General features: G+C 49.1%; 1 protein-coding gene and 1 long non-coding RNA gene across 12 annotated transcripts in view; one reads left to right on the top strand and one right to left on the bottom strand.

Moving 5' to 3' along the window:
* TNC (tenascin C) overlaps positions 1-1,004 on the top strand; it is a 100,267-nt gene extending 99,263 nt beyond the window's left edge. For all 11 annotated transcript variants that reach the window (XM_043927432.1, XM_043927431.1, XM_043927437.1 and 8 more), the window contains one exon: positions 282-1,004. In XM_043927432.1, the coding sequence (XP_043783367.1) occupies positions 282-392 (111 nt within the window). In that variant the 3' untranslated portion in view covers positions 393-1,004. The remainder of the gene's footprint in view (positions 1-281) is intronic.
* Positions 1,005-6,374: 5,370 nt separating this feature from the next.
* LOC122710238 overlaps positions 6,375-21,357 on the bottom strand; it is a 29,527-nt gene continuing 14,544 nt past the window's right edge. The window contains exons 3-4 of the long non-coding RNA XR_006345859.1: positions 6,908-7,038; positions 6,375-6,572 (exon numbers count right to left, since the gene is read on the bottom strand). This is a non-coding gene — a long non-coding RNA (uncharacterized LOC122710238). The remainder of the gene's footprint in view (positions 6,573-6,907; positions 7,039-21,357) is intronic.

Raw genomic sequence — 21,357 nt, forward strand, 5'->3', positions numbered from 1 at the left:
CCTTCCCGTTTACATCATCACAGAGCATTGAGAAGAGGCCCCTGTGCTATACAGTAGGTTCTAGTTAATAGAACTCACTATTAACCAGATAGTTACCTACTTTATACATAGTTGTCAATAGTGAATATATGACAATCCCAGTCTCCCAGTTCATCCTCCCCTTCCCCCTTGGGATCCATATGTTTGAAACAGGGCTCATTTTGTCCCCCTAACTAAATAGCAATGGTCAGTGAATACCTTGCCTGATGGAAACCAATCTGAAGGTCTTCTCTCCTTCACAGGGTGTTAACTGGTTCCACTGGAAGGGCCACGAGCATTCAATCCAGTTTGCTGAGATGAAGCTGAGACCCAGCAACTTCCGAAACCTCGAAGGCAGGCGCAAAAGGGCGTAAGTTTCCGCGGACAACCGGGGGAGAGGAGTAGGGCCCAGAGATCGAAGATAATTTTACCAAAGCATCAATGCGAGCAGTCCGACCATTAAGCCACACCTGGGCGTCTGGCAGGAGCTAAAGTTGACCATGGACCGTCGGGGCCTGCAGCGGCAGCGCTGGCCTCAGCCACTCCGCGATGACTTCCTTCACACCAAAGACCACAGTGTCCAGCAGGTTTCCATTCTGCTGTTTGATTCAGCAAAAGTCTTCCAGCGACAGCATCACAGTGATTTTGCTTCTCTTGGGTGGCTCTGGGGATGGGAGCGGGGCAGGCTGTACAGTGCGTAGTTTGTCTTAGAACCAGCTGTATTTCACACAAAGCTGTATAATTAATTATCATTATTTTTGTTAGCAGTGATTCAATGTGTGTCTTGAAGCCGTCCCTTTTTTTACGTTCAGAAAAGCAATGCTGTTTCAATTTTAAGGATACAATTAATATTATTAATATAATAATAATGATGATGATGTAAACTAAGAATTTTTAAAGAGATCTTCTTTTCCAAAACACATCTGGACAGTACCTGATTGTATTTTTTTTTTTTTTAATAAAAGCACAAGTACTTTTAAATTTGACTATTGGTTTTCCTTTCTTTTTTTTGTCAAGCCTGAATTCCACCAAAGACAAAGTATCTGAACAAAGTGGGAGAGGAGGGAAGGGAGAGGTAAGGAGGGGTGGTGGCCAAGAGGGAGGGGAAGAAGGAAAGGGAGACTGCGGGGCTGGGGGAGGGGGAAATATTTTTGAATTTGAACAAGTTTGGAAAATGCTTGTAACTTAAGATTCAGGGACTTCCCTTGTGGTCCAGTGGCTAAGACTGCACAATCCCGGTGCAAGGAGCCTGGGTTCAGTCCCTGCGCAAGGAACCAGAACCCCCAGGCCTCAATTAAAGTTCCCACGAGCTGCAACGAAGACCTGGAGCAGCCAAACAAATTAATATCTAAAAAAAAAAAAAAAAAGATTCAGCTTCCTGCTCAACATTTCCAAAACTAGCAGTTTATTATTTTAAAAGATACCTTTACACCCGTCTTCTAAAGTAATCTCCTAAATGCCACAGATTGGCTGACAACTGTGATCGAGCAAGGGTGAAAGTCCCCAGAGGCTTAAGTTCGAGCCTTGGCTCCACCATTCCTTAGCTCCTTAACCTCTCCAGGCCTCAGTTTTCTCATCAGTCAAGTGGGGATACATGGATGTCTTAATTTTGTAGCATTTCTGTGGAAAATAAAAGAGATCATCCCATGAGGCCCTTTGCAAGGTGCCGGGCATAAGTATGGGTGATGACTACTCTCACTGGATACACAGTGGACTGGGGCGGGGCGGTCATAGGATGGAATGACCTGTCCGTGGCTACTTTGTTGTTATTGCTCGGCTCTCAGTTGTGTCTGACTCTTTGCGACAACATGGACTGCAGCACGCCAGGCTTCCCTATCCCTCACCATCTCCCAGAGTTTGCTCAAACTCATGTTCACTGAGTCAGTGACACCATCCAACCATCTCACCCTCTGTCATCCCCTTCTCCTCCTGCCCTCAGTCTTTCCCAGCATCACAGTCTTTTGCGCATCAGGGTCTTTTCCAATGAGTCTTTGGATCAGGTGGGCTCTCTGCATCAGACGGCCAAAGTATCAGAGCTTCAGCTTTAGCATCAGTCCTTCCAGTGAAGATTCAGGTTGATGTCAGTGGCTACCAGCCCAGTTAATAGTAGAACTAGGATTTAAACTCAGGTTTTCTGGTCCCCATGTCCTTGCTCTCCCCCAAGTCCTTGATGACAACCCCTCCTTCTCTGGGATACATGTGTCGCGGTGTAGAATGAGGGGTGTGGGGAAGTCACCAGGATATGTCATGAGGCTCATATGACCTGAAGTCTTAGGGACAATGTCTCCTAGGAATGCCCCCTTCTCCCCTGCTTGACGCCCCCTAAAAGGAAGCGAGCCCTGCGTCACCCAGTTTGGTCTGAATACCTCTAGTGATGGAGGGGACTCACTGCCCAGAATAGCAGACCTGTTTGTACTCAGACAGTGTGAGTCAGAACCACACATTACACATTTCTTTTTTCAAACAGGGATTGGGGGTGGCGGAAGGGGGCGATTCTCTGTTCATTCTCTTAGGGATTTTCAACAAATCGACTTTATTTAATGGAAATGTTTGGGCTGATAGGCCTCATTCAAATGGAATGCGATGGCTCAGAAAGGAAAATCAGAGGAATTTATGGTTCCAGCCAGATCCTTTGCTGCCGAGTTTATCTTGCTTTAATAAATGCTGTCATGTTATATACACAGTTTGCTCCTTCAGATCATAAGACTTGTTGCCTGCAAGCCAGCCATAGCAACACTAGCCTTGCTGTGTAAACCCAAATAAACCGGCTCCCTGGAACAACCAAGCCTTACGGCGGGTGGGGCGGGGGGGGGGGGGGGCGCTTAACCCTCTACTGACTGCCGACTCAGGAGCCCCTGAGCCTCAGCTTACCCCTCCCAGGAAAGACAGATACAGTAAGCTGGTAAGATGTTCCCCAGAAGCTACACAAGAGTCAAAGTCTCTTGGTGAAGAGGCCACATCAAACACATCCTTATTCATGGCCTTCGGAAGATTGCAGTCATGTCCACACAGGGGCTAAGTGGGCAGAAGGCCTGAGGCCATGGCATTCAAAACCTCTGCAGTGGGTTTCTGCACCCCACAAGTGTGAGCTTCAGACACAAGTCCAAAGTGTGAGCTCAGTATTTTTCAAACACATCTTTCAGTTACTGGCTCTGTGGCTTTGTTCAAGCACCCACCTCCACCTTGAAAGGTCTTGTGAAATCCTATTCCCCTCAAGGTGCAAGCCTGTTTCCACTCCCAAGATGCACTCTGTAGCTCTCCATCAAAAACGTATTTCCACTGTGTTTGGTCTTCTCTTTGCCCTTCCCCATCTGCTCTGCTCCCTGCTTCCTGCTCTATATCCTAAAGACCACCCTTCAAGAATGAGACCGATGGACCCTCATGCCCCCAGGCTTCCAGCGGGCAGCACAGGGACATGGAAGGAAAGAGACTGGTGGAGATGGGGTGGGGGATGAGTCAGGGAATTCCTTTTCCAGCGCCATCTGTAGGCCACCGTGGAGGGCTGGCCATCAAGATGGGTGCGAGTTTCCCCTAGAAGAGTCTCAGCCCCCATCGACTGTCTCCACACAAATCCCTCTACAAGTTTCAGATAACTGCTCCCCCTCCTTGCCCCTTCCAGCAGCGATGGTCTCTGCATATCAGCTGCTACTAGACCTGGGGAATCGTGCTGGGCCCTCTGGTTCTCCTCCAGCCAGCCCACTCCGTTGGAAATAGTCCCTTACTTCCACTTTTCTGGGGCACCATGACAGGCTCGCCCACTCCTGGGGACACGCAGACACCCTGCACCACCATTACAGTTACCCCATCATTTCTACTCACGCCTCTCTCCCTGTAGTAGACGTTGGTCATTTAATGACTTCCCAGAATGTCAACTCCTTTCTAGTTTTGGAGAATCTCCCACTGGATGAGAACCCTACCTCTTCCCACCATGGCAGCCGCAGGGGGAAATGCTCCGTCCTCCTCCCCGTGGGAGCAGGGTTTGGGCACACAACCTGAGCAGAGCCCCCCGGACACCTGCAGAGGGACATCTGACCTTTAGCAAGGAACGCAGGCCAAGGAGCCTCTGGGCTGCTTCCCCACAACCACCTTCAGCATCCGCCCGCAGAGCCCCAGCCTTTGGGACCACGATCCAGCCCACTTCTCGCCTTCTTGGCCTGCCCCGCCCCCGCCACTCTCCTCCCCACCACACCTGAACGGCCCCAGAGTATCCAGGAGGTGCCCTGGCGGCTCCGCTGATGGGCTCTCGTCTCCCAAGATTCTCATTTCCCTTTTCATTTCAAAGTCCATGCCGAGTAACCCACACGTGCCCAGCACTAAGTGAACAAACCAACATGCGTCCCGCCTTCACGCAGCCTTCATGCAACCTTCATGCCAGGAAGAGGCTGGCATCATGCTTTATACATTCACATCAGACAAGCAAATGTATTACTGCAGACTAAAGGCACGCTTTGGAAGCAAACACAAGAGACTAGCAGAACATCTAACCGGGACTGGACTAGGATGGCTTCCCTGAGGAAGGGCACGTGAATCACAACCTACATGATAAGCAGGAGTTAACCAGCGAGAGAGGGAGCGGAGGCAGAGGGCAGCGCATTCCTAGAGGCCCCGGGGCTGCCACGCTGCTCAGAAAGAAAGCCAGACGCCCAGGAGCAAGGTAGGTTGCGGCAGCAACAAGAACCCAGTTCCACAGGTTCTCTGGGTCCAGAGTAAGGATTTTGCTCTTTTCCCTGAATGCAATGGGAAGCTACCAAGGAATTTTAAGCAGAGGAGTATAATGCTCATGCTTGTCTTTTTTTAAAAAAGAAAAAACCACACATCTTTTTGAGAACTAAATAATGCCATGTGTAGCATCCTGGATGGACATAGAGATTATCATACTGAGTGAAGTGAATTAGACAAAGACAAATATCACATGATACCACTTATATGTGGAATCTAAAAAGAAAAAGAAAGGAAAGAACTTTTTTCCAAAACAGAAAGAGACTCACAGACATAGAAAACGAACGTGTGGTTATCAAAGGGGAAACAGGAGCGGAGGGAGGGATAAATTAAGAGGTTTGGATTAATACATACCCACTACTCTGTATAAAACAGATAAACAACAGGGCCTACTATATAGCACAGGGAACTCTACTCAATATTTTATAATGACCTATAAGGGAAAAGAATATGAAAAACAACATATATGTGCAAATGAGTGAATAAATGTGTGAATCTCTATGCTGTGTGCCTAAAATTAACACAACACTGTAAATCAATTATTCTTCAATTAAAGAAAAAAATCCTTTTGCTGCAGTTTTTATTTGGGCTGGAGATACAGATGGGAGAGAGCTGTAAGAAGGTCACTGCAGGAGTCCAGGTTAAAGGAGATGGAGTTTGCGCAAGTGTGCTCCTATTAATAGACACGAAGCGTACGGCTCTGAGAGATGTCTAGAAGGGAAAATCCGTAGGGCTTGGAGTCTCAGCAAGTTTATCTATGTCTGCTCCTGCTGCTGTTCAGTCACTAAGTCCTGTCTGACTCTTTGCAGCCCCCATGGAATGTAGCCTGCCAGGCTCCTCTGTAAATAGAATTCCCAGGTAGGAATACTGGAATGGGTTGCCATTTCCTTCTCCTGGGGATCTTCCCAAGCCAGGGATCAAACTTGTGTCTCTTGCTTGGTGGATAGATTCTTTACCGCTGAGCACCAGAGAAACCCTGCTTCATTGAGACCACGGGGAAAACCCCCTGTAGGAATTGAGGGCAGCTCAAAAACGGGCGTGCTATTCGAGTCTACACCCTTGTTTTTGAGGTGCCTTCGATTCCTACAGGGGATTTTCCCTGTGGTCTCAGTGAAGCCAGACTAATTAAGGATGTGGCGAGCCAGAGTCGAGGCTGCATTAGCTCCCGGAACGGGGAGGGCTGCAGGGCCTGGGAGTGCTAGGGCACTGCTCTTCGGCATCTGGGCAGGAGCAGCGGGGAGGCCCCTCGGGGCTGCTGTGGCTAGCATGGGGACTGTGGTTATGCCAGGGCAAGCTGAGGCTGGGCGCCACGGGCGAAGGTGTGAGGGTGGAGGGCGAAGCCTCTCTTGAAGGCTTTGCATCTTCTGGGCAGAGCTGCGAGTGCCGGAGGAGTTTAGGCCAAGAGGCACATAACCAGCGTCACCCTTGAGAAAGCTCACTCCTGCACTAGAAAGGCATCTGTCCGTCTGCTTGTGTCCACTGGAGCCCTGGACTCCCGCCGCCTGCATTTGGGCGCTGTGGTGTATCGGGAGCCAGCAGAGGGCTCACTCCCTCGTCCTCCTCCCTCCCCAGGAAGTGTTAAGTCGCTCAGTTGTGTCCAACTCTCTTTGACCCCAGAGTAGTCCACCAGGCTCCTCTCTCCATGGAATTCTCCAGGCAAGAATACTGGAGTGCGTAGTCATTCCCTTCTCCAGGGGATCTTCCTGACCCAGGGATCAAACCTGGGTCTCCTGAATTGTAGGCAGATTCTTTACTGTCTGAGCAGAAGAATGTAGAGCTGGGAAGGGGAACAGGGAGAAGCTGTCCTCTTGAGAATCGCTCCAGCCTCACCAAGACTGGAAAATAGATGGCAAGATGTTACAGAAAGAAAACTCCCAGAGAGACACACATGCACACAGCCAAAATAAGTAGCTCCCACAATTGGCCCAGTACGTTTGCAGTCACAGACAAAGTTGTGTGTCAGAGCTCTGAGATGACCTCTCCAAGGTCACCAGACCTGAAAGGCCAGAGCTGGGACTGAAACCTGAGTCTGTGGGCCCCTGGGATGCAGCACCTTGAGGCGCATCCATCCATCTATCCATCCATCCATCCGCAGATCTAGCCTGTCTCCACTTTTCCACTCAGCACACACAGACCACCTGCCGTTTGCCGGTCCCCTCACAACACTCACAGTTTGCAAAGCTGATGTGATCATAACAATTTCTTTAAGTAGTCATGTTTGTAGTCAGGACTGAGCTTGAATTCCAAGTTTTCCACTTCCTGAATGACCTGGATCTAGGTACTTAATTTTTTTGAGCATCCCTAAAAACGAGAATAAAGAGGACATATGCTGATGCGAATTGGTGATGATTTAAAGGGCTTCCCTGATGGCTCAGATAGTAAAGAATCTGCCTGCAATGTTTTATGGACAGCGCCTGACCTGGAGAAAATGCCCACGCAGATGATCTTTAACATTGAAAGATTTTTGTCCAAAGCGGAGCACCTGAGTGGAATACTGCAGTCAACCAGCAGATGGCAGCCTCCCCCGGCTTTAGGAGAATGCTTCCTTGTGGATGTGTTGATGGGGCTAGAGGCTCCCAGACTCACAGGACACTCTCAGGAAAACTCCTTCTCTGCTATCACTCTAGTCCCTTTTTTCAGGAGAGGTTCACACCCAGTCCAAGGCAGCAAGGCACGGCAGGTGCCCCTTCTGCCCTCGCCTCCCCCTCTGCTACACAGAGCCTCCCATCAACAACCACAAACCCTCTTGCTCATCACCTCTTGCAAAAGTACACTGTGTGGGGAGATGGGCAGAACAGGGTGGGGACAGGGAGGGAAGGCTATGGCCCGTGTGTCCAGTCCCCACTCAGATTCTGCCAGGACCCCTGGCGAGGACCCCACTTCCCTGGCATGCATCCATATGTATGGATGTCCCATCACTAATTTACTTTTGTGTGCTAATCCCCAGTCACTGCTTGTGAAGGCCAAATTCACGTTTTCTACTTCCCTATGCCTTTGGTTTGTCCCAGGCCTTGCCGCTGCAAGCCCTTGCAGAATTCTATTCTGTCCTCCTTCCTGACTGCTTCTCCCTGCAGACAGAGGGAGGCTCATCTAGACTGCAGACTAACACCTGTTGCCCTTAGTCTCTACTGTTTTACTTTCTCTTAGCCTCTAAAGCCTGGTTTAGACAGCAATCGCTCCAGACTACCCTGAGCCGCTTGGGAAGTGTTGAAAAGGAAGCCAAGGACCCTCTGTCCCAAGGCCTGGCCCCCCAGAGCCATCCTCCTGAAATGCTGAGTCATGTTCTTCTGCTTAAAAGCCTCCAGAGCTCACCTTCCTTCTTAGAGCAGAGCCAAGGTGTCACAGAGGTCTTCGAAGCCCTGAGTGATCTGTGTCCTGATGCTTCCCTGGCCTCAACTCCTTTATCCTGATCACAAGACGCTCTGACACCCTGGCCTCCTGCTCTGTGAATCCAGCAATCAGCAATCGCTCTCCCACTGCAGACCCTTGGCCTGGAATGTTCCCCACCCACCCAGGCATGGCCCACTGGCGCACGTCCTTCAGGCATCCTCCCAATGTCATCTTCTCAATGAGCCTTTCCCTCATCTCCTACATAAACACACACGTGCTCTTCCATCCCCAGGACTCTATTTTTCTCCATAGCATGTATTTCCACTGGACAAGCTACTGGTCTACTTACTTGTGTGTATGTTTTCCAGAAATCAAGCTTCATGACAACAGGGCCTTCAGATTCATTTTCCCTCTGCTGTATTTCAGGACCTAGAATGGAGCCTCTTCCGTTGTTTCTCAGTCATTACATGCTAACAGAATGCATGATCAGACCTCGGAGGAGGGGTCTTTAAGCCTCATCTCATTTTGCTATTCAGCTCACTGGCTTTGTTCCCAGATCATCATTGTGGAAACAAAGAAATTCAGAAAAGAAGCAACTTCTCCCAAGTGGCCAGGCAGTCAATATGGATTCAAACTCAGTTCCCATTCACCCACCTTGTCACCTCACTGGGTCAGATTGTAATGACAGGATTTTAAAAAACAGAAAAGGAACTGCTCTGTCAAGAGCCCCAGACAGCAGCCTCTCCTGTGACTATGGGATGAGACTGTCTCACAGCCAAGGAGGGAGAAATCCAGTAGGACATTCAGAGGAAAAAAAACCACCATAAATATCAGTCATTTCAAAGACAGAGCACTATACGTGCCCCGTGAAAGTGACTTCTCCAGGGACTTTCCGCACATGTGGCCTCTTGGAGAGCATCCTCCAATTTTGGACAGAGGCCCCACCACTCCACCACACTGAGAACCCTCCTTTCTCAAGGGCTGATGGGCAGTGAGCAAAAGCAGCTGACCTCTCAAGTTTTTTTATTTACAAGCATTAACTTTGAAGGGTTACTAAAATAATAGAAAGAAAGAAAGGGAATTTTCCAGGTATGGCTGGAACATCACTGAATTGAATTGACTTAGGTGTGGGTACAAAAGCTTATCCAAAAGTGCCTCTGCTTTCCAGAGCAAAAAGGGGCCTGGATTACCCCCAATTACCTCAATGCCCCAGGGGCACTGAGTGTCTCTGTAGCTATACTTTCCCACAATCAAGGACTTCTAAGCAATTGGCAGAAGGCAGAGTGGAGCAGGTCCCAGGTGTTCAAACAGAATTTGAGAGAAAAGGACAGAGCAGACCCAGCTCAGTGGAGGCAAAAGACTGCACTCAACCTGGACACCCTTCAGGTGAGCATTAGAAGCAGCTTTGAAAAGGCATGCACCTCCATCCCAAATCCCAGTTCAAAGCAGCAAAGGGCTTCCAACTCAGTTAGCTCACAGGGTTAGCTTCAGAGCAAGCGGAGAATTCCATGAGGGCATGGTGTTCACATCTGTAGGACATAGAACTTCAACACAGCAGCTGCACAATTATGGTTTGTTTATTAAGAAATCAATGTATAATAAGGGCTCTTCCCCAGCGGTTAAGGGGTAAAGAATCTGCCTGCAATGCAGGAGACTTGCAGGAGATGCAGGTTCAGTCCCTGTGTTGGGAAGATCCCTTGGAGAAGGAAATGGCAACCCACTCCAGTATTCCTGCCTGGAAATCTCCATGGACAGAGGAGCCTGGTGGGCTACAGTCCATGGGGCGGCAAAGAGTCACACACGACTGAGGAACAACAGCAAATTTATAATAGCTGCCTGGAGTTATTGGGAAGGAGGGTGCGGTCACAAACAGGCCCATTGGAAAAGGCTGCACTCAACTAACAGATGTTTCGTGAATATATTTGTCTTATTTTTTTTTCTTAATTTACTCTTGGCTATTCTGGGTCTTCACTGGTGCTCAGGCTCCCCTCTAGTTGCAGTGAGCAGGCTTCTCACCGCATCTTGTGGCGCACAGGTTCCAGGGTGTGGGCTCAGCAGTCGTGGTGCATGGGCTTTATTGCCCCTCGGCCTGTGGGATCTTCCAGGACCAGGGATCGGAACTCATGTTCCCTGTATTGCAAGGTGGATTGTGAACCACCGAACCACTAGAGAAGTCCCAATCAATCTTTCAGCTTTTGAATGCTGCATATAGAGACAGTTGGGATTGTGAGAATTCTAGAATCCCCAGCTCTTTAGACAAAGGAAAATGGAAGAGCTCCCGCTCACTGCAACAAGGGAGAGACCCTCTCTTTCCAACTCTCGAAGGTCTGTCATGGGAAGGACAGAGCAGACTTACTCTGTTAGGTGACAGAAGAAGAATGAGGGCCCAACAGTGAAATCTATACAAGGACAAGTGGCCCTCACATCAGAAAAGAAATTCTAGTGACCAAAGCCATCAGAGAACAGGCAGTCACAGAAGCAGTGAGCCCCTGATGGTGGAGGCATCCTGGGTCTTGGTAGTAGCCAGACATTAAACAGAGTAGTGTAAGGTCCCTTTCAGCCCCCAAATGGACTTATTCGGCACCTCTGGTTCAGCTACAAGGTATCTAGAATATTTCCACTCCAGGCTTTCAGGCTCCATCCTGAGTCTCTAATACAACAAAAGGAAGGGCTATCAAGAAAGAGTTAAGATACTACGAAACACAGATGTTGGTCTTATGAAGAAGGTGGCCCGTTGGGGAGACAGAAGGGGTTAAAAAAAAAAAAGAAAAATCGTGTTGACTGGCCCTTCCTCCAGGGAACACCATGGTGGGGGAGCTATATTTGCAAGCCGGCAACACTACAAACCTCCTAAGAATTCTGGGTTTAATTAGTTTCTCCAAAGCCAGCTCCTTATAGAAAGAGAAACCTGCACCCTCAACTCCGACTTGTCGCCAGAGAACCTCACTGCCTCCCCAGGCCAGGACTTTGCTACAAGGGATTGCTTGAGGCAAGATTTCACTTTCTAAACTTCTCTTGGGAAATTACAGGAGGTTTGCTCAGAGACACAGTCTCCATAAAGGAGCTCTTCAGTGTAAAAAGTATTTAACATTATCATTCAGCTCCCTTTCTCAGTTAACACTTCATTCTTTCTTCTCTACTTAACCTAAAAACCAAGAGCATTCAAATAGAATGCAAATGGCTTCATGGACAGAATATAATACATGTTTTTAATACTAAGGCTTGAGATTGATTATAACAAGGCCACTAGGCAAGGAATTAGAAAACGAATTCTACAACCAGACTGCAAATGCGATGAGGGCCTGAATCACTTCTTAGCAGAAATCAGGCATGGAAGACAGAGATGTGCTAAATCGATGAACAAACCGACTGATCGATGGTTTCAACTTCTAGTTCTGCTACAGAACCAGTTATGTGATCTTGGTTAAACTACATAACTTCTCTAAGCCTCGAACGCTTTTAAATCAAAAATAATAACAGCTACCTCAAATGACTACGAGTCCCAGAAAGTGTGTGGCATAGACTTGGTGCTTAGTAAATGGTCTCCTCCTTCTGTTCCCTAGGACCACACTGAACAAGGTGATTGGCTAGTGAGCATCTCCTGGCTGGTGTATAGATTGGGACTGATGTGAATTTTTGCAGTTAATTCAGGAGTAGCAGACAGGCGCGTTCACGTGCCCTAGGTTCAGGCAGCTGCTCCATGGAAGAGTTTGGGGCAGAGGGAGGGAAAGAAATCTGAAATTTAAGTATACGTCTGCTCGGTGAGAGACAACTAACACTCATAATGTGTTTTTCATTTACACAATGATTTTTAATTTAGTATTTCAGCTCCGAAAAGCAAAGTCCCTGAATCTTCCAGAGGAGTCACGTATGATTCACACATTTGACAGCTTTTCATTAGTAAAACTGGATACATGGCCATAGTAAACTCCACTCAGAGTCATTTATATGTAAGGGAACCACATAATAGATTCCTATTGTGTCTGGTCCCCCCCCCCCCACCCTGCCTCCAATGAGTTCATTGCTGCAAATGAATGTGTACCTGAGGTTGTGATCAGGAAGAGAAACATATGTCATCTGGCATGTTCCCTCACTGTCTAAACTGTGACTAAACTAAAGACAAGTTCATTGGCCACTATTCAAATCATCACAGCTCAGGTCTGAAGCATAATCTACTCCTTCTAGATCCTTCCTGTTTCCTCTTGCAGCCCAGTGACTCAGTCTGGCTTCTGTTTAACCCACAGGTAGGTAGGCTTAGTTGCTAAGTTGTGTCTGACTCTTGCGACCCCATGGACTGTAACCTATCAGGCTCCCCCGTCCATGGGATTTCCCAGGCAAGAAAACCAGAGTGGGTTCCCATTTCCCTCTCCAAGGGATCTTCCCGACCCAGGGATTGAACCTAGGGGCCCTGCACAGCAGGCAGATTCTTTACTGATGGAGCCACCGGGAAGGATCACAAATCTCTCTGCAGAAAAGTAAGAGAGAAGACAACTAAAATGAAAACGTGCACACCAGCTCCCAACATGGGTTCCTCTAATTTGAAAACAATACCTGATTTCTCTCCCTCAAATTCACCATCTTTAAATGAGTGATGATGCCAAAAATAATATCATCAAACAATTGAGACAGCTCTAGATATATGCCAAGTACTATTGTAAGTGCTTCTCAGGTAGAAACACATGTAACTTTCACACACACACACACACACACACAAATCTTAGGAGATAAATAATGCCAGTATGTCCATTATCCAGAGGAGGAAACCGAGACACAGAAAGATTCAAAAATACACTCTTGAGGCAGTGGTTTACTTAAAGCAATTAAGATTAAAATGGAACAATTTAACTTAGAACCTCATCATCCAGGAATCATGAAGAAGGCTGTGGACATAGTCTGTCCTCTGTATCTATAGCTCCATATTCCCAGATTCAGTCAACCACAGATCCAGCAGTACATATTTATTGAAGAAAAAAAAAAATCCCTCTATACAGGAGGCGAACAGTTCAAACTGATGTTGTTCAAACACTTGATACACTGCCAAGGCTGGCCATGCAGCCGGCCCACACAGTAGACCCTGGTTTTAAGGGTACGGAGTAAGTCTTTCCTCTACCACTCAAGCTTCACTCTCAGGAACTGCAGAACCCGACTGTACAAACAATGAAAGAGGTTGTTGGGTAACTGAGTCAGAAGGGAAGAAGATCCATACACGTAAGGGCCCGCAACCCACTGTTTTCTCTGTCTACCAGGCCGACACATTACTCTGCAGGCTTAACTTGAGGCCGGTCCCCCAGTGTGGGGAATTGAGACTGGGGTCTCGAGGTCATTGAGAAGGGAATGCCTGAGCTGGCCTAGGGAGGTGTGACCGCTCTCATCTGGGGCTTGGCCAACTCTGGTCACTAGAGGGCAGGGCCCTGCGCTTCTGCACTCCAGAATGCTAGGGGCCACTTAGGCCACTTCCCCTTTGGACCAAGACTCAAAGAGAGACTCTTTCCCGGTCTTAAAATCCCATCACCTTCAGGGTTTCAAAATGACCTGCAGGATAGAAGTGTGTCTTCACTGAGGTGTGTACACATATCGTCACTTCTTCCAACCTTGAATGACATCACTGGTGTGGTCACACTGGGGGAGACAAACCCAGAGCTGGGAAACTGACCTTCAAATGACAAAGCAGAACTAGGAGGTACATCCTGTCCTTCCCCAAGAGACTCCTGCACGCCTGGCACTGTCTGTGGAAATAACACCGGACCTTCAGTCTCCTCCTGAGTTCCCACTTCCTACTACTGCCTGGTGAGTTTTTGCTAGGTGCTTCCCTCGCCTGCGTTCCTGACCCTGACATTTCCCACCCCTGTATCTGACAATCAGTCAAAGCTTCAGCACCCCTTTGGCACCTTCTCCCTGGACCAGCACTGACATTTGACTCCTAGTTTTCTGTAAAGATGAAGAAGGAAATGGCAACCCACTCCAGTATCCCATGGACAGAGGAGCCTGGTGGGCTAGTCCACCACGGACACGGCTGAAGCAACTTAGCACACACACACACTTCTGTAAAGAGGGTTTCCCAGGTGGTGCTCCTAGTAGTAAAGAACCCATCTGCAAATGCAGGAGACATAAGAGACATGGGTTCAATCCCTACATCGGGAAGATCCCCTGGAAGAGGGCATAGCAACCCACTCCAGTATTCTTGCTGGGGGAACCCCACGGACAGAGGAGCCTGGTGGGTTACAGTTCATAGGGGTGCAAAGGGTCAGACACGACTGAAGTGACCCAGCACGTGTGTGCTTTTGTAACCACCCCAACCCAGGCCTGCTGCAGGCCTTGTGTGAACCTGTCCCCACACCCAGACAACCTATCTAGGCTAATAGGTGTTCAGCTCCACTGGCCAGTCTGCCAGAGAAGGGTCTGGAAGGAAAAATGGGGAGAGGAGTAATCACCTTCAGCCGGGCACCTTCAGATAGGAGGCTAGGAAAGCCCCTTCCGAGAAGGTGACTTTTGAACCTAGACCATTAGAGTGAGCAGGGCATGGGCGGGGTGGAAGGCCCCGAGTGAGAAGCCGCTTGCTGAGCTGGCTCCAGCGGACTCTGCCTGTATCCGACATCCTCCCGGCTATCAGGGTGGCTACAGTGGGCATCTGTCCTTCAAGCACTTGCCTCTAAGTCTCCCCACCCTCTGCCCCAGGGCTTTCTTCAGAGCCTGGGAAGCCTTCTGAGGTCTAACTCAGGGATGTTTCCAAAGTGGGAGATAGGACTGCCCTGGGAAGTTTTGACATCCCCAGTGGGATGAAGACAGCGCTACAACCTCTCCATCCCCGGGACAATTTGAAGGCGCAACCAGCAAGGCTTCTCACAGGAGCCCCAGCGGGATGGAGCCACAGCTGCCCATAGCAAGAACTGCAGACCACAGCCCGCGCTGGTCCGCCCTGCCACATCCTGCCCACACCCTCACGCCTATATCCCGGGACCAGATGCAGAGCTCTCCTCTCAGGCTCGGCCCCAGGCCTGCTCAGGGTGGCTGTAATGAGGAGCAGGAGGGCCATCTCAGACCAGGTCCGTGAGCTCGACATGAGCTGGACCGTGAGCGGGCCGTGGGGAGGCTCTTGATTTCAGGCTGAGCCGCCCAGCGGTCAGGACGGAGGAGCCCCGCCGCCCGGGAACCAGCCCACCAGCCCTCGGGCGGCAGTGGTGGCTGGGGGGTGGGGGGGCCTGCCTTGGCTGGATCCGCTGAGAAGCCCGCTGAGATGCAGGGAAGGAATTGGGACAGACAGGGAGGGGACACTGAGGCAAAAGTCCGCTTATTGAAATGGGGCCACCCGGGAAGCCACAAGGTAACGTTCTGACTCAGCCCTTATACAAGTGCCCAGAACTCATGTCTCTAGCAGGTTGGACATGGCATAAAAAGAACCGCAGCTTTCCTGACAGCCGCCTCTTTTCACTGTGCTCAGCGGTTTTCACAATGAGACTCTTTGGTTCTCATAACGGCCGTGTAAGGCATTCTCCCTGTGGTGTAGATGAGGAGAGTGAGCCCGCTGAGCGCTACAACCTGAGACTCTGGATTCCCAATTCCATGCAGCAGGCCAACCAACTACCCTCCCAGCCTCCAAGGGCGGGCAGCCCGGCTTCAAGGTCAACCACTGCCCCCGCGGCTGTAAGCTTGATGGCTCCAGGTGGCAGGGGCGGCTAGAGGTGGGAACTCATTGCCTGTGTCCACATGCACACACACAGCACACGGACATACGCATCTGGGGAGAGATGACCCCCTGTGCCTCAGATGCGGCGGGGGTGACCGTGCCCGAGGCGGTCACACGGCAGCTGTCTTTCCATCCATGAGTGAGGTTTCTCAGATCTCCTTTCAGGGTCTGAAGTAAAGAGGTTCCAGGTCAGGGTGGACAGGCTGCTGAGTTCTCTGTCACTTGGAGAAGAAACCACAGCCATGCTTCCATATTCAGGGCACATGCCCGTTTATAAAACTTATTCCCGGGCTTGAAATCTCAGGGCTGCAGGTGGGAAGAACAGGCTGCGTGGTCCCCATTCCTGAGAGGAGTGAACAGGATCAAGGGCACTGAGAGGCAGGCCGGTGTGGTTGAAATACTAGCCCTTGGCCAGCAACACCTCCTCCAGCCCTGCTTTGCCCCTAACTGGCCGGGACTCACAGCTCCCTCTGCTCACCTTGGACACTGACATTGCAGGCTGGGGGTGGGAGACGGAAGAATCTGCAGATGAAGGAGCCTGACTCCCCCAAAAACCCCAGAGAGCAGAGACCAAGCCCACCCAGCAGGAGCATCAGGCCATGATATGATCGAGCCGCAAATCGGAACAGCATTTTCCACCTGGTGTCATGGTGTCTGTCGTGACAGTGAGCCAGCCCCTGGCCAGTGCAGTCTTGTGCCGTCAAGACAGCTTTCCCCTCTGACCTGAGTCCAGAGGACTCAGCGTGTGCACCTGGCACTTACAAGTTGGACTTTCCTGCAGGCGTGTTCCCCGGCTTCTGTGGTATCCGCTACTGCTGCCAGGCCTTTCCCCGTGCCCGTCTGCTTCGGCCCTAAGATCAGTGAGACTGTAAAGCCATTCACCACCCGCTCTCCCCCCGTCAGAGGAGAGCCAAAAGTCAGATCAAAGGGCTCTGGACCTACACGCAGGAGACTGGTATTGACTTTAGCCTGCCTGGCTTCTGATTCACTACGTCACTTGCAGCCTGTGCCCTCGGCTCCTCGGTCTAGCTTTCCCATTATTATGGAAATGACAGGGTCTGCCTCACTGATACCAAAGCATCTTGCTCACATTTTAAATCCTAATATGTATACCCAAGGCCCAAGAGAGAAAGATGTAGGTTCATTAGTCAAAGCTGTGGGATAATTAATGAAGGTGAGTTCCCCAGGCTCTGAGGGAAAAAAAAAAGATTTTGTTGAGGTGGAGAGAACTGTCAGCTGATGCCATGCTGATGAAGGCAAAGGATCAGACCGGCTTCATATTAGCAAGTCTCAGTGTTGGAGAGGTAGAGGAAGAGGGTGGCGGGGCCACAAGCTTCGGGGTCTGGACAGACCTGGGTTCAAATCCTGCCTTCACTCCCAACTGACTGTGATGGCAGGAATTCACGTCACGTCTCTAAGCCTCCGTTTTATCACCTATAAAATGCTATGTCTCAGAAAGTTGCGGTAATTAATTAAAAGAGCTCATTTGAGTAACACATGTTGCAAGTCGTGGCAGGGACTTCCTTTTACTCTCGTCATGCCGGGGTGAGGGAAGAAGCTAGCTTGGGAAAACAGGGCAGTGTTTCCTTCATCCGTGTGTCTGTTCATTTATCTCAACATTCTACGCCAGGAGTGGGCAGTACAGGGATGCCAGCCCACAGCCTCAAGGAATTCAGCGCCTGAGGAAAAGACAGACACACGCCCAGGTTATCGAGGGGCCCGTGTGTGAGAACAACCGCATACAAGAAAGCCAGGAGTCCATTTCTGGAAGCATGACATAGAGAGAGAGGCATGTGTGTTGACGGACACATATACCACGCCCCACTTACTTTCAGCAGGTGTGTTCCAAGCCCCCCAGCGCACGCCTGAAATCAGAGGCCATGCGTAACTCTTTACACACGGCGTCTTGTCAGCGTCACGACTCTTGCACTTCGGGCCCATGACGGCAACTTGAACGCAAGTACTGGGACGCCACAATAGTTGATCTGACAATGAATATGTCTACAAAGTGACTAATAGGAGAGACACGCTGGACAAAGGGATGAGTCATATCCTGGCTGGGATGGAGCAGGACAGCGAGAGATTTCATCAGAACGGCGAGCAAATAAAAACATACATAAATTGCTCATTTCTGGAATTTTCCACTTAGTAGTTTTTGGGCCATCATTGACCACAGGTAAAGTGAAACTGCAGAAAGTGAAACCACAGGTCACGGCAGACCACCGTACAGAGATGTCCACTGAAATTTGGCTACACGTTTTAAAGTGAGGAAAAAAACAAAATGCCTATCAACGGGAAAGTAAATAAAACATGGCAGCTGAATAACTAGAATCATTAGAATGTAGTCTCATTAAGAGTGAGTGAAAAATGCAGTTATTGAATTATATATACAGTTGGGTACCATCTGGTTGTATTTTAATACACATACACAATATTTTGTATTTTTCATGGATGTGTGCATTTGTATAGACAAAGGTATTTTCCAGTGGACAAGAACACACATCAAACTCGTGAACCTGGTTGCTTCTGGGGAAGACAGGAAGAAAACGGGTCTAGGGATAAGGGTAAAGGGGGACTGTAATTTCATCCGTAGTGTTTCACGTGTGTCTAGAAAACTAGAAACAAATATGACAAGGCCTTAGCATTTGTTACTCTGGATAGTGGTAATGCATGTGATATTATTCTTTATACCTTTCAATATTTATTTTTATTTCTCAAAATAAAAGTAATGGAAGTGTAGCAATGCATTGTGCAAGGAAGAGTGATGGGCGTGTCCCTCCTTCAGTTTGCCTACGCTGACCTTGGAGTGAACATCAGCTTTGAAATGTGTTGCTTTCTCTAACGAACCCAGAGATCTAATCTTCAAGCCAGTGAGCCAGATAAAAATGTGGACTTTAAGTTTTATATAATTTATACTTAATTTGCACCAATAATTGAAATAATAATAAACGCTTTAGAAACTTCTCAGTTTCTCTACAAGAGAAAGGTCCAATCTCTAAAGCGATGGTTTGAACCTGCCATCCCCCATTCTTCTTCAGGAGGGCGCCTAGGTGGGGCTTATGGAACCTTAGGATGGAAGGGGAACACTGGAGCCCCGAGGCACAAAGCCTGTTGGAGGCTGGTATCAGCAGAAACACCATTGAGCTTCCTCGTTCCTGACTGACCTTCTGGCACTTAGAACCGAATATGAAACACGTGCCGCTGGAGGTCTGTGTGTTTCTCTCTCTCTTCCTCTGCTTCGGCAAAGTCTGGTAACTCAGCTCTACCACCTCTGCGCCTTTCTGAGGTCTGGCTGTGAGTCCACTGGGCCTCAGATCAGATGGTTTGTTATCTCTGCAGCTCTCCACAGAACGATCCTGGTCCTGCTATGATGGATCTGCTAGCCAGTCCCCGACCCCAGCACCTAGCTGTCCACAGCACACGGGAACCGAAGGCAACTTGAGAGGACTAAGCCTCGTGGCCTCCCAGATGCTGCCTGCTAAGTTTACTGTCAGATGCCTGCCCTTACGTTTGTCTGATATCCTGTGAGGCAGTTCTGTTGGCAGCTCCCCAACCAGAGAGTAGAAACCAGAACAACGTTCTGTTCTAGATGTTTCTTTCATTTATCTAAAGTACTTCTGTTTTCTTGGTCAAATACCGACACAGATGATTCAGGCCCCTCTCCTTCCCTCCTAGTCTCCTGTCCATAAAAGCCTTGGCTGGTGTGATGGTTAATTCTGTGTGTCAATTTAGCTAAGTTATGATACGCAGATATTTGATCAAGCATGTCTGGATGTTGCTGTGGAGGTATTTTTTTAGCTGAGGTCAGCACAGGATCATTGACTCAATGGACATGAGTTTGAACTAATTCCGGGAGGTAGTGAAGGACAGGGAAGCCTGGCATGCTGCAGTCCATGGGGTCGCAAAGAATCAGGCAAAACTGAGGGACTGAACAGCAATAAACCTTTAAATCAGTCAACTTTGAGGAAATATATGGTTCTCCTTAATGTAGATGTGCCTCAACCAATCATTTGAAAGCCTCAAGGAAAAAACTGACCTCCCTCAAAGAAAAGGGAGCTCTGCAGGCGGACGGGCTTCAGACTCAAGCTGCAGCACCAGCTCTACCTTGGGTCTTCGAGGGCCAGCTGATCACCTTTTTTTCCTCTGGTTTGCAAGGCCATGGTCTTACTAAGGAAGACAGGACCTGGGAGGATGGGCTTAAAAGAGGTAGGAGACTTCAAGGAAACCATGGTTAAAGGAGAGACATTTAAATGTGTTACTACAAATTCTCATTGCTCATACACTATGTGGCCTCGGACAGGTCTTTTCACATCCCTGAGCTTCTTTTAGTCTCACAAAGTTCCTCCACTAATCAAGATATGATCAAGATATTATCATCCTTCGTGGTAGTACTTGTTTTTGGAGATTATACCATGTGCCAGTCACAGAGCAAAGTTTTCCCAGGGATCCTGGGGTGGTGACTGTTGGAGTTTGAGGTTTTGCAGAGGTGGGGATCAGATGGTAAAGTCAGCGTTCGGGGACCACGGTGAGGGTTGCAGAGACCAGAAGTGCACTAGGGAAGTATTAGGTGGCCCAGTCATGGCTGGATTCTAAGATCCAGATGGAAGGTAGAGCTGAGGCTGGCACGTGGTCAGCTGTGATAGGACCCACTGCTGTGAAGGCAGTGGGATCACAGTGGGGACACAAAGAGGAACAGCAGCTATTTCTTCCCTCATCTCTTGTCCTGGAAGATGGGATCCCAGTACGCTTGTCTTTGATCCCCCCTCAAAACCTCTGTGCTAGCGCCAGCTTCACCTTCTGCCCTGCCAGGTGAGGAGCGAATGTTCTAGCAACTACACGCCTGGAGTCTGCGGATGGGGAATTCCCCTGGAAGCCCAGAATGAGCCCAGGCCAAACTCTGGGCTTTTTTCTGAGCAAACATTTTGAGAGAAACCAAACATGATGATGTGGAAGAGCGACCGGGGCTGTCCCCTCTCACAGAAGCAGGGCTGATGAAAACACAGGGATGAGCACAGATGAATCATTGCCAGTCCTCTCCCTGAGAGCGTTTGCTAGTAGCAACCCAATAAAGACCGGATCTCCGAAAGCGCTGACAAGTCACCCACCGGGCCTGGGAGTTAGAGATCGCTTCCGAAATTGGTGGGAGGAGAAAGCGGGAGTGGAGACATGGGGGCGTATCCCCCTTCCAGAATTCATGTTCCTCCTTTTGGTAAGATAATTTCCTATTCATTCAGAAGTGTGGGTGATTCTAGAATCTAGATGAATTGTGCCTGCAATCCCAACCTTCTGTCTCTCCAGTGTGGGTGGGAATTCATGCTCCTTTATGACCTCTGCCCTTTGACAATAAGAAGGGGTATGCTTGGGGACAAAGGATGGGGGGTTTCTGCTCTGCTTTGGGTTATTAACAGTGAGGGCAAACGAAAGGTCTTTGGAGCACTTCCTTAGACAGAAACTAAAGTGAACAGAACTTTAAGAGAGGCAATATTCCATTTAGTGTCTTGACTATGATATTATCACAAATATCACAAACCAGTATTTATGATCAAAATATATAGAACAATACCCACAGGCACAGAGACGGAGAGAATGAGAGAGACAGAGAAGCA

This window comes from Cervus elaphus, chromosome 16 (assembly GCF_910594005.1).
Source record: "Cervus elaphus chromosome 16, mCerEla1.1, whole genome shotgun sequence".
In the NCBI taxonomy this organism is placed as follows: domain Eukaryota; kingdom Metazoa; phylum Chordata; class Mammalia; order Artiodactyla; family Cervidae; genus Cervus; species Cervus elaphus.